General features: G+C 44.4%; 1 protein-coding gene across 2 annotated transcripts in view; it reads right to left on the bottom strand.

Annotated features, from left to right (window-relative positions):
• The window catches only part of COPS2 (COP9 signalosome subunit 2), a 764,758-nt gene that overhangs the window by 660,364 nt on the left and 90,582 nt on the right, over positions 1-13,812 (bottom strand). For both annotated transcript variants that reach the window (XM_069624784.1, XM_069624783.1), the window contains exon 3: positions 6,272-6,349. In XM_069624784.1, coding sequence (XP_069480885.1) covers positions 6,272-6,349 — 78 coding nt within the window. The remainder of the gene's footprint in view (positions 1-6,271; positions 6,350-13,812) is intronic.

Genomic DNA, 13,812 nt, shown 5'->3' with positions numbered 1-13,812 from the left:
GAGGTTATGTTTATTTCCCCCACTTGTGATCTTTGTGGAGCTGAAATGTGCAGTGTTTGCACTTGCTCGTTTTCCGTTTGTTCCTGGGCTCGAGCGTGGTGGTCATACGGCAATGATCCTTCACTCACGGCCACAGTTAGTTCAGGTAGCCGGTTTTCGCTCCCCTCCTGCCATCGATATTTGTAGAGCCCCCCTGCTTTTCCTCTTGATGATTTACTGATTGTGGCTCTAACATCGCCATACCCTGGGTTTTCCCTAGGTTGGCGGGTTACGTTGTCCCATGAGTGAGCAGTCGCAGGTTGTGAACAGCAGCCGTGACTGTTTCAGCAGTTTATTACCCGCTTGGAGAGCTGACAGGAATCGGTAAGGAATTAAATCTCTGCCGTACCCGATTCCTCTTTCGAGTCTCCGACACCTCTATTGACAGCTCTCTTGCCGTCACACTGGATTCCATCCTCTTTCTTCGTCGGCGTGCAGCTCCTCTGATAAACAATGCTCCTCTGGTGTGCAGTCTTTCGCGTACTCCCGGGAACACCACTTACGCACCACTTCTTCTGCGCTGCCGCGGGGGAAGGTGCTTATGAAGTGGAAGTGACTCGGTCCAGAAGTCACACGGTCCAGTAGTTTAAAAGGGCGAGTAGCTTCCTGCAACAAATTCACCAGCAAAGTCCTGTAGTGCACCAGTGAACACCACTTACGCCCTTTTATAGTCGGGTTGCAATAAAAAATATAAAAAGAGAAATGTATGGAAATCCCAGGGCCATGGATGAGCAAGTGTTTTTTTTCTGTCAGAGACCATCCGATTTAAAATGAACATGAATGTTTTCCAAGAAGTTGTTAATGAGTGTTCTGAACTCACACTGTGGTCCTGAAACAATTAAGGACCCCTATATTTGCACATCATTAAAGACTGGATAGTCCATGATACTCACCAAGGGCATTTAACGGACCGTGTATCTGCACAGCAAATTCTGTAGCTACAATCGGGAAGTCTTTGTGTGTATTATAAGCAATTTAGCTAGGTCAGTTTATCTGGTCCGAGAAGCTTCGGGCCATCTGTAATGTGAATAACCTCCGACATTCCAATCCTCATTTGTACAAGTTAGGGATATCAAGATCCACACCTTGATCATTCAGTTTTAATCTTTCCCTGAACTTCCAAAGTAAGCTGGCAACGTCCAAATAGAATAAGTCAGTCCTCAAAATGTGCGCTCACCCTCAGCTATTGGGCAACACAAACTCACTTTGGGAGAGTAACTTTTCATACCTGGTTAGTAGCTTGAAACCTCCATTTGTTATCCCAGAAGTAGGTGAACAATTAGTCAAGAGTGTTCAGGACCAGGTGCCAGAAACTGATGGGCCATTATAAATCAAAATTGGCGTAAAGAGGCCAAGTTCCTGCAGAAATCCATTAAGCAGCAACCTTCTGCTGACCCAAACTTCGAGGAAATCAAGCTCCCAGTTTCCCTCCTTCCCCATTATGCAAACACCCTTGAGCAGGTGGTCTTCAATTGAATAATTATGAAGCTTGCGGATAACGTTTTATAACCATCTATTGGGACCTGTGGTCAAAGTCAGAATCAGGAGAAAGAAAATGAGGCATTGTAAGTGTTTATATGGAAGCATGTATTTATTAGGAGTCAAGATGTCTAACACAAATAACTTCAGTTCTTCAGGTAAGCAGTTGTGGAGCAGCGTGAAGCAACTTAAGAAACTAGACATATGTTAAAATGTATTTTAGAGAAAGGTCAAAAGGTTCCCAAGCCACTTTAGACAGGTACTACGATTTCAGTAGCAATAAACCTAGGATCATCAATGCATGTATTTTACATCTCTTTAATGAAAAGCCAGAGGAAGGCTGAAAAGCGCATAACAATAGTCCTTCCCTTCTTTGTGGATCATGGATTGAACGGGTATGGGAGACTGCAATTTACCCTTCAGCCATACAAAAAGACAAAGATTTGAATGGGCTTTACCGTACTTGCCTTTGTGTGGGATTTTGCCCACAAAAAAGCCAAACGAGGACTGGTTGTAAAGTTTGCATAAGCAGTAGACGAATCAACGCTGCTGTGCAGAAAGGTCTAATATTTATTGGTTTGGAACTTTTTACCCATTTCAAAAGGATTAAGCCTCACCCACGAGAGAATAAATGTAATTCCTAATGAAAATCTACAATTGCTGCCTCTAAGCTAGGTGCCTATATACACCTCATATCACCTACTAAATGGATGGAAACAATAAATGTGAGTTTCAGAGAAACTGGAAGCCTTACCATATTAGAGCACACCTTAAAAGTTGAAATGATAACCAACAAAGCTAACAATATGAAAAATATACACATAACTGGCATGATTTCATTGGGGGGGGGGCAGACTTAAGTCTTCCTTGCTTCCCGAGGTTGATGAAAGGCATACTATTGAATAGGCTAACAGCAGCATTGTTATTGAAGGAACTTCAAAGCTTCAACACAGTTAACGCTGTTTTGTTACATTGCTAGTAAAGGATTCCTAATTTCTTGATGCACATTAGTCCATTGCACTAAGTAAGCGGATGAGTGGTACAGCTGTAAGATGTCTCGCCATAACATGAGCTGATTGCAGAGTATGAAAAACAGAACAAGTCATAATAAGTTGAACATATTTCAATTTCAAGAAGAGGGGCACTGAATATAAACAAACTATAAAACTGTTCTGTGCGCCAAGCTAGGTTCTATATTTTTAAAGTATGTTTCTTACTGAACCTGGGCAACATTGCAGTTTTTCTTATGAAAATGCTGCAATTTTAGGGGTGATCATAAATATATGCAGAACGCCATGATAACTATAGTAACTATCACGTAACAAGCAGGTTTTCAGACAATTAAAAAAAACCACAATACCACAGCCTCCCTTATCAGAGCATAAATGCCAATGAAAACAAAAGTGACAGGACTCATTTAGATGCCAATGGGTAGTGAAATCTCTGAAAGTGACAGTGCATAAAAATAAATATGCACATTTAATTCAATAGGCCTTCCCTAATGGAGAAATTATGCAGGTCAAATGGGCATTTGCCTTTCAGAAAATGAATCATTAAAAACACACGAAAAATAACCTAAGTGGAGAATTTCTCAACGTTACTGGCAAAGTATGAAAGGTGAACATCTTTTAAAACCCAAAATCTAAGAAAATATTCCCTGCAAAAAATATTCTCAATATGAAACCTTACAGAAACTGGGATTATACTTCCATGTGGTCTTGTGGTAAAGTGTCTAGCCACGGAAACGGATGGCCTGTGTTCGATTGACAGACATGCAATAAAACCATTAATTTACAGTGAAAACTACAATTGTTGTACTGCCCGTCTCAAAACAAAAAGCATCCCGTGCAGCGGTGTCCTATCTGAAAAAAGTGGAAGTCTTCTCGCATGTAGCCCAAAGTGTGCGCTGCTCCTAATCTTAAACTAGGCATGACATTAGTACTCGTCACTGGCTAGTGATAATTGGCTCTTAATGAGTAAGCTGTGGGTATATGTGTACAATTGAGGTGGCAAGTGACTTATGGCTGGCAGCTTGAAATTTGTACCCGTCTCAACCACATTTGATGTTCTGTCAAGCACAGCAATCCTAAATAAGCAACAGTCATCAGTATATCCTGTCAATAGCCGTTCTCAGATATCCATTTAAAAGATTAAACCACTAAGCCAGCACAATAATTTCACAAATTCTCTGCATAAGTAGGTTTGCAATCCAAGTATCAGATCTCTGCATCCATTTGATATCAACTCTCCCATTCACCCATTGCCGATCGATTGAGCTACATTTACTTGGGTAATATAACATTGTTTTTAAAGCCCCAAGACATGGCAAAATCTGTTGAAGCGTACATTATATGAAAACACATTTCATGTGCATCTATTAAGTACACGTTAGTGACGAAGATCACAGAACACTGAAGGTACTACAAAATGACCTGTCCATGATTTTAAAAAGGATGGGGTTTCCAGTTTGGGGGACACAACACGCTTTTGAAGGTGAAAATGCTACTTTTAGATGCGTGACGGGTGCTGGCTGCCTCTCCGAGCAGAACGGTGATGGGCCCAAGGGGTAGAATGGAGTGGGGATATGGGGAGGGAGGGGTCGTGGCCCAGCCCGGCCCGTTGCCACTTTCCTTTGACCGCCACTACTTGACAGGGAACCAGTCGCACTATTGGCCCCAAAGCGCCAGGAAGCCCAACATTAGTTACCCGCTGCTCAATAGCTGCTACACTTCCCAGGGAATCCCACTCCTGCAGCCAGGAAACAGCAGCCTGTCCATTTATGGGACATTTCCCCCCCCCCCCCCGACCCAAGTCCAAAGACTATGTTCAGAAACAATAATAAAAACAGCATCGACATTGTCAACCGCAGTGAACGGCAACCCCAGAATCTCAGACAAGTTATTTCAAGTTTTCTTACTCCAATTCTTACAGAACCATCACTGTGTGGTGAGATGGTAAACTCGCCCATCCTTTTTTAGGAGGGGGTTAGTGGGGGCTACCAGGAGAGGGGCGTGGGGTTAGTCAAGCGACAGGGAAATTGGTAGGTCGGTTTGCTAACGGATGTGCCTCCCAGTAGTGGATGGGGCAAGATTCCGTGGGCTCACCCTTAAGAGACAGCATTCCTTTAATCCATGAGGATCGTTACCATGGCCCCAACTCAGCTGGTCAAAGGAAAAGCAGAAAGAAATTCTAAAAACGGCAGCTAGGCATTATTTTGACCGAACTCCCCAAGCCTCCATCAGGTCCAAGTATGCCAGAAAGCAAGAGCTATTCGCAGCCCTTACTCAATTTGCTCACACAAGTGAAAACTATCAGGAGAAACCCCCACCTGGGGAACAGTAAGAAGGAGAGTATAAAAGCCAACAGCCCAATTGTAGGGTGTGGGTTTTTGGGGTAGGTTGTGGGTGGCGATTGGAGGAATTTGGAGTGCTGCACAAGACAAGTGGCAGTTGTTGGAGGGTATACACGCATTTCGTCGAATGATTTTACATCGTGGGACTTCATCGCCAACCCTTTCATCGCCAAAAACTTTTTTAAAACCTTTATGGGGCGGGGGGGTGTTTGGTGCGGTTTGGGGTATGATTATTTAAGTAAGGGGGTGTTTGGGGGGGCGAAGCACCCCCATAAATAAAAATAATTTTAAAAAAAAAGGAGTTTTTGGCAATCAAAGGGTGGCGATGAAAAGTCCCACAATGTAAAATCATTAGGCGAAATTACGTAGAACCTGTTGGAGGCCAGAGAGGGAGATTATCTGGAGGAGGTGGTAGCAGGAGGTGGCAAAGGTATGGAGGAAGAAGCAGGTGATGGTAGCTAGATAAGAACTGGAAGAGGTGATCACATCCACACCACCATATCCAGTTATTAAGAGCAGAAAAGGCACAAAGAGGCCATGTCGGCCCAAGGCATGTGAGGAAGGTGGGAGGAGGCACGCAACTGGACGCTTAATGCTCGATAATACTGGGTATGCAACAACACGCTAGTCAAGAACAAGCAGCAACTGCTATGTGGATGAGAAGAGTGGATACCCAAGGTGAGAAACCCCTCTGTTGGCCATTTTGCCTTCTTAATCCTTGGTTATGTAGAAATAAAGACTATACCCTCCTTGACGGAGGGAAGACGCACCGTATATATGCACCGTTACTAGGGCAGGGCTTGCCATAAAAGCGCAATGTGCTGAAACTTACATAGGTGTCCTAGACAGAACACTGACAACATGCAAGTAAAACCACAGATGTAGGCTTCCTGAAATGTAGCCATTAACTCATTACCACTGCTTAGTTCTGAATATGCAACACTCCTGTGAATGAACGAGTGTACTCCCCGAATTAAACTGTGTGCTCAACTTCTACTGAAGTTCACTGTCTTGTTAGGTTTTCAAGTCCTTCACAAATTCATCAAACATTCATATGAATTTATCAATTGCTTTATTTAGAAGGCACATTATAATCTTTAAGCATTCTTCCAACTAAATTACCATTACAATCAAGTTAAGAGCATCCCTCTACAACTATTGTTGGAATGAACATGTAGGCAAAGACAAACCATGTCAAACATGAAAATAATATTTTTCCAAATCGAATGCATGCAATAAAGACACCAATTGCTTTTCCCAAACCAAACTTTTTTACACAAAAACAGCATTCTTAAAATTCAGCATTCTTAAAATTCTACCCAACACACGATAACCTTCTTCCAACCCAAAAACAGTCTAAAAACAAAGGTTCATCACAAAATATAAAGTTACACTTCGTACCAATTTGAAGTTAATTTTGATCATCTGTTTAAGTGCTTTGAATCCCCATTCCCCCTTTTCTCCTTCGAGCTCCAAAACCTGAAATAAAACAAGACTATATGTTATTTTGTTCCAACTTACAAAGTGCATACAATGAGCGTTCATGTGTGTGATCTGAAAAGTAACACCAGAATGTTAACTAACAAAGAATTACAAGAATGCAAACTTTACATGATATACTCCGTATTAAATTGTGCAGTCTACTTAAAGGCGGAAACTTTGACTGGAGTGCTGTGACTGTGCAACTGGAAAAATGGTATATATATCATACATTACCCATCGTAATTCAGATGTTTGCATCTGCTTAGATTCACATACTATGCATAGGCCGACATCTAGTCGCAACTAAAAAAGGGACGTCGACTGGACGCGTTAGTAATACTATCCCTAGTGTCATGTCTACAGTACCCATGGTCCTTCACGCATCGAAGTCCCTCAGATTGTTTTGTTTCCTACATGAGGTTGCATGAAGTGTAGAGTGAGTACAGAGGTAATAAAGCAGAAAGGAGGGGTAGAGAAAAACAAATCTATGCACTTCGACTCCAACAGGGGAGGAAGGGTGGGCGCATGTGAATCTAAGCAGATGCAAGCATCAGAAATACGATTACGGTGAGTAATGTATGCTTCTGATGCTTGTGCATCTGCATAGATCACATGCTATGCATAGATTAGCGAGCAGTACCTGGAGAAGGAGGTGGGTTGTGAGAAGGTACAGCTGCAAATAAAGGTTTTAGCACCGCTTGTCCCACCTGTGAGTCTACTTTAGAGTGTATCTATGCAATAATGCTGAGTAATTCTATGAATTGAACTCCAAGTAAGCTGCCTTGCAAATTGCGTCTAGGGGGACATTGGTAATAAATGCTAAAGTAACTCCTGTACCTCTGGTAGAGTGAGCTCTTAGAGTGAAAGGTAGAGTCTTTTGATGGTGAGTAGCACAGCTGTATGCATTTGACTATGCATCTGGAGATGCCATTTTTATAAATGTGATCACCTTCCCTACCAGGTGCAATGGAAACAAACAATTGGTCTGTTTGCCATAGGTTTTGTTTATGTAGTACAAGACCGCTCTCCTTACATCTTAAGTGTCTAGGCTTCCCTCAGCCGAGTTAGATGGGGACTGGAAAAAAGTAGGTAGTTCATTGGACTGCTTAACATGGAAACACCTATATGAATTTTGGCAAAAACCTGGGTACATTCTAAGAACCACCTTGTCCTTATGGATGACAATGAAAGGGTCTTGTACAGATAATGCCTGTAGCTCACCGACTCGACTTACAAAACTGCCTTTCTGGTAGCTAGCACATCTATAAAACAAGTGTTTAAGGCTGGCCTTGTAGATTGGCTTAAAAGGTGGACCCATGAGCTTTGAGAGTACAACATGAGGTCCCAACCTGGTGGAAGATGTGAAATGGGAGGGTATAGTCTCCTTACTCCCTCTATGAAAGCTTTAAGAAAGCTTTAAAAACAGGAACCTTTCACCAAGACACTGTTTCTTGGTGAAAGAGCCTCTGGTGTACCATGATGGAATTAAATACTAAACCAGAGTCTAGTTGGTAAAGCACATAGTGTAGAGTGTTAATAACGAAAAATAAATAACGACAAACATTTTCAGTGACGCCTGAATAACGAAAAAAATGTCAGCATTTTTTATTTAAGTATATAGGGGAGGGGTAAAAGTAGCAGTGTCTGGTGTTGGGTTTCTGTGCTTCCTTGAAGATATCCATACACCATTGCGGGAGGTCTAGGTGCCCAAACTCTATGACTTCAGGAGCCAAGCTGCCAAGTTCATAGACTGAGGATTGAGTATTGTCGCCCTCGTGTTGGTAAAGCATGTTGAAAGGACACAGGAGTTTGATTGGTACGCACATCGCTACTTTGAGTAGGTGTGGAAACCATGGTTGTCTTGCCCACTGGAGCGATCAGGATTAGAGTGACCTCCTTCTTGGTGCTACTTGTGCACTATGCTGCCGAGGAAAAGCATAAGCACATTTCCCTGACCAACTCATTCACAGGGCGTTCCCCTTGGATCCTGGTTGAGGAAACCTGGATGCGATTTCTGGGCATTGTGCATTTAGGTTTGTAGCGAACAAATCTATAGGAGGATGACCGCACAGGGAGAAGATCGTCTAAAATATGTTTGTGGATTTGTTCCTTGAGTAGAGGACTTCTGCTCAGATTGTCTGCTGGAGCCTGGAGTTCCCCTGGAACATGTTGAGAGACTAAGTACATGTCCGGCTTGAGTGCCCACTTCCAAATTGTTTGGGATATCCTGGACAGACATGGAGAGTGCACGCCTCCCTGCTTGTTTAGGTCAAACATGGCAGCGGTGCAGTCTGTGATGACTTGCACTGTATGACCTACTAGAAGCTGCCGAAAATCTTGTAGATCCTAGATGTTCAAGAAGGTTTATGTGGTTTTGGGCTGGGGTGTGTGTCGACTGGCCATGAGCTGTGTGGTGAAGGTAATGGGCTCTGCAAACCAGAGAGCGAAACATTTGTAGCAAGCCTCGCCTGAACTGGTGAATTGCAAAAGGGTTTTCCTTTTAGCAAGTTGTCCTGGGAACACCAGCAAAGAGCTTGTACCAGCGGTAGCGAAACAACCGCTAGATCAAAGCCACGGACGGCTTGCCCGAGACCATTGTTTTGCTAACCACTCTTGCATTGGGCGCATGCACAGCTGCGTGTATGGAACCAGGTAAATGCATGAGGCCATCATCCAAGCAGGCGCATTGCATTGCATACAATCATCTGGTGACAGGCTAAATAGTGAAGTACTTGCAACAGCATGTTTTGTACTCTCTCATTTGACGGGAAGACTGGCTTCTCTTCTGTTTTTATGGTACCTCCCAGGAATATTTTACCCGACTGGGAACGAGACTTTAATTGTTCTCGTTGATAGAGAATCCCAATTGGAACAGTAGGTTAATTGTTCTTTGGGTGTTGTATTAGCATATTTGAGGAGTTTCCCCCGTTATCAGCCAGTCATCTATATAAGGTGTAAAGAAGGCATGGCATCAACAGTAAGACAGACACAAGTGACCACAGTTCAAGGGTGCTTATTGAACTTCAACAAGGGTATGATAAAAGCCTATCTAATCCTAAATCTACAGATGGGAGCAGCTTCGACCATCAAATAATAATAACGCAGTCCTAGTGGAGTCGTGTCAAAATAAAAGGGCCTAAACTAAAAAGAACTACTGCCAATCCTTACAGCTAAATACAAAAAGTGTGGGGGTAGCGTTTATAAAAAGAAAAGTTCACATAAATGATTTATCAGGATGTTCAGGCCGTTGGCCTCCCTTCCCCACATTTTCAGCACAGGCTACAGCGGTTCACTCAAGTGTAGCACAATCTCTGGCTTCTTCGTCACAAGGATACAGTTCAATCACTAGTATCGGGGCCTTCTGTGCCCAAGTCTCTTTACTTATCAAAGTTTCTTAATTCAGCAGGTCTGATGTACCAAAACCAACTAAAAGTTATTTGGCGTTCACAAGTATTCAATTCGGGTGGCTCACGGTTCACCCCGGGCCCCCCTCAGCCGAGCTCAGATCCCTCCTCTTACAAAATGAGTCCCCCTCAACTGGGTTCAGACAAATTTCAGTTAGTATCAACTATCGAAGACTTTCAAATGTGCACAGGGTTTAGCTTAACCTGTTGCAGGGTCACTTTGATTTCACAATTCCTTTTTACCTTTGCCACAGTTGGATACCTAACAGAGACCTTCAAATGAGCACCCATGTGGCACTGGACCACAGTATCAGTCTGTAAACAGTGGTCCAGTACCACAACTGATGAGTGGCTTCAAAAGTTCAGTCCCTCATCTGCTGTTTAATTATTCACGTTGCTCATCACATATGCTTCACATACTGTTCTCTTCAGATTTCTCTATACAAGGTTGCTGCTTGCAACCTTGGCTCTAGCACATACCTGTCTGGTATCAGTTTCCCTGACTCACCGGCTGTGCTGACTTTACGGGCGCTGCTTTGTTGTAGGAGCAAATGACAGTACCATGGCGAAAAACGCTCCTCCCAGCCTTGGCTATCGACGCAGGAGAGCTTTGGGTACCTCCGACACACAATACAGGTTTCTCCAGCTTTAGTTTCAGGTCTTATGTTTCTTATTCTCGAAGGCTCATGAAAGTCAGTCTTTCTCTGGAAAGGTCCAGGGCACTTGCATCCTTGCAACCCTCGCCGGTCTTGCCATCTTTCTCCTCGTATTAAACTGCCATCTTGGAATGGCGGCTTCCTTGTGTTCTTTGCCTTGCTCTGCCTTTTATCCATGTGGGAAAGTGTGAGGTGTGTGTAATGATCAGTAATTGCCTGACCAGTGTTGGGACATTTCCGGTATACGGCTCGGTTGTTGGTCCGTTTTCTCTCGCAGGGAGCTGTCCGCGAGAAAGTGTTTGTGTCGGGAAAGGGGTGTGGGTTGTGTTCCTAAGTATGCTACCTGGTAGGAAGGGGAAAAGGTGTTACAGGGAAGGGGTAGCGCGTCTGGCCGTCCAGTGGCCCACTTCCACTCCCCGAAGTCCCCTCATCCAGGTGATCCTCCCGCACTGGTCCACCCCCAGGAACTGGACCCAAAAGCGATGGCCGTGTCCTGGCCACCTGGATGACAGATCCCCAGGGACTAGCGGGTGAGACACCTTCAGGTTTCTCACAAAGGGTACATTGGGATTGACTCTCTGGATAGGTGCACCGCAAACACTGCTAGTACCTTTGTGAATAACGTTGGAGCTGAGGCTATGCCGGAGGGGAGCACCTTGAATTGGTAGTACTCACCCGCTATCTGGAAACGCAGATATTTTCTATGTGCTGGGAACATTGAAATATAAAGTACGCATATTTCATATCCAATGTTGTCATGTAATCCCCGTTTTAAGATAGGGATTACCTCCTGTAGAATAGTCATGCATAACTTCTGTGGTTTGTTGAGCGCAGGTCTAGTACAGGGCGCATTGTTAAGTCTTTCTTTGACACAAGGAAGTACGTTGAATATATACCCTTGTTTACCTGGTATGCAGGAACTATTTCTATGCCTTTTCCAGCAGGGTTTTTACTTCCACCAGTAGATTAGGTTAGAAATGTACATAGCGCATATCCATAGGAACCAAACAGCAAGCTACATCTAGGCGCAAGTAATATGCACCTTTCCTCTGGTGTCACTTTCCTGTGTTTTGGCGGGTTGTTGGATGGCTTCTGTAGAAGCTCGATGCAATCTCCACCCGCCATGGTGGATAATAGCCACTTGTCTGAAGTAATCCCCTGCGAAGCGTGGGTGAATTATTTGATGCCACCTCCTACTTGAGAGGACCTGGTGCAGGGAGTTATTGCTCATTGCCTTAGGAAATTTTAAAAGAAAAAAAATGAACCGACAAAAATTCCAAACTCGGCATTGGAAAGAATAATAAATCTGATAAATATGAACAGGTGGAGCGGGGTGTTGTGGGGGTATCCCACGTTCTCATTGTTGGACATTATGGGGTTGGGGGTTGCGTGGGTGTTACCCCGCTTCCATTACATGGAAAGCGGGGGACAATAAAGAAAATAGAAAGTGGGTGGGGACAACCCTGCAGCATCAGTTCCCATCTAGAATTGGAAGATGGAAACAATGTTGCAGGAAGTAGTTTCGTTTTTTGCTGCTGCAGTAAAATCCGCCACAAAATGTTCACGTATATCAGTTATTGCTTGGGAGTAGAGCCTCTGGAAGAGCAGGCCCCTACCTCTGCTCCTGAACCTTTTGTAGCCTCTTTGAAAATTGAAGGACTGTCCCCGTGAGCTGCCACGCGATGGCGATTGGTTACCCCGGACCATAGTTAGAGGAACAATGTGGGGTGGGCCATGCCCACGGAAGAATCTTTTTGAATTAAAATGACCCTCTTTGGACAAAAAGGTTTATTGGGCAGTTGTCCAAGTGACTTCAAAGCGTCATATTCCTCATTGGCACTCGAGAGCATCCTCAACTGCCTTGGGCATTTGGCTCAATGGCAATATTAAGTAACGTGGCCTGCGTTTCTAGCTTAAAACCAGACTGCTTCAGCCAAGCATGGCTTTAATCAATGTGCCTTTCGGCTATGATGAGGCCTGCATTTTCAGCGGCATCCAAGTTGTTTTTTAAAATGCAGTTTGCCACTTGTTTTCCCTGTGAGAAACCAGAAGGTGTCTCAATCACTAGTCCCCGGGGGATCTGTCATCCAGGTGGCCAGGACACGGCCGTCGCTTTTGAATCCAGTTCCTGGAGTGCACCAGTGCAGGAGGATCACCTGGGCGAGGGGTGTTCGGGGAGTGGGAGCAGGACACCGGATGGCGAGATGCGGTATCCCCTTCCCTGTAACACCTTTACCCATTTAGCAACTCTAACCCCCTCCCCGTTTCACCAAACACTTTCTCACAGACAGCCCGCTATGAGAAAAAACAGACGAACGCCCGGGCAGTATACCCGACGTGTCCCAATGTAATGGTTAGGCAAGTACTGACCATCACACACACCTAACGTGCATTCAGCTTCCCCCACACAGATAAAAGGCAGAGCACGAAGGCACACTGAGCAAGGCAAAGCACAAGAGGAAACAGCAGTTTCGAGAGAGGAAAAAACAGCAAAACGGAAGGGGATCGCAAGGAGGGAAGTTCCCTTGACCTTTTTGACAAGGAACCGTTACTTTCCAGAGACCTTGAGAATAGAAAGCGTAAGACCAGGAAACCACGCTGAAGAATCCTGCACTGTGTGTCGGAGATACCCGGGCCCTCGTGTGTCAATCAAGACGGGAGAAGCACTAGCTCCTGTGGTACCGTCCTTGGCTCCAAGAACAAAGCAGCGTCCAACACAGCTGGTGAGTTGGGGAGACCGATACAAGACCGGTCTGTGTTGAAGCCAAGGTTGCAAGCAACAACATTGTATGGCGAGCACTGTAATGAACATAACGCGTGTGATAAGAGACGCAAGTAAAATGAACTGTTGATGAGTACCAACTTTAAAGCAAGATAGAATATCTTTGACAGAGTGGTTTGGCACCGCGTGGGTGCTCAATCGAAGGTCTCTGTAAGGTATACAGCTGAGAAGTGACAAAAGTGAAAGCGAGAAAAAGGTTTTATTGAGAAGAGAACAAATAATTGTGAATCTAAGTGGTCCTGCGACGGTTCAAGCTAAATCCTGCGCATAGTCCTTCTATTTTGATGAAGTAGAGAATGTTTGATAAAGAAAACTTGGTCCGAGCCTGGCAGAAGGAGACCAATTGAAGGTTTTGTGTCAAGGTGGGTCTGATCCCGGCAGAGTGGGATCCAGGGTGAACTATAAGTCACCCGAGAAGTTTTATATATGAAGTATTTGGTCTGAGCCCAGTGGAGGGAGACCAATTGAAGATATTGTGTCAAAGTGGGTCTGAGCCCGGCGCAGGGGGACCAGGGGTGAGCAGTAAACTAACCCCCCCCCCCCCCCCCCCGAGAAGTTGCATATGTAAAATCCTAAGAAGAAAGGAGCTTTATTTGTCTTGTTGCATCACACCTTCTG

The sequence above is a fragment of the Ambystoma mexicanum genome, chromosome 11, assembly GCF_040938575.1.
Source record: "Ambystoma mexicanum isolate Mex_15411 chromosome 11, UKY_AmexF1_1, whole genome shotgun sequence".
NCBI classification, from domain to species: domain Eukaryota; kingdom Metazoa; phylum Chordata; class Amphibia; order Caudata; family Ambystomatidae; genus Ambystoma; species Ambystoma mexicanum.
Note: the sequence above shows the minus strand (reverse complement) of the source record. Positions and strands in the feature narration are given on the sequence as shown.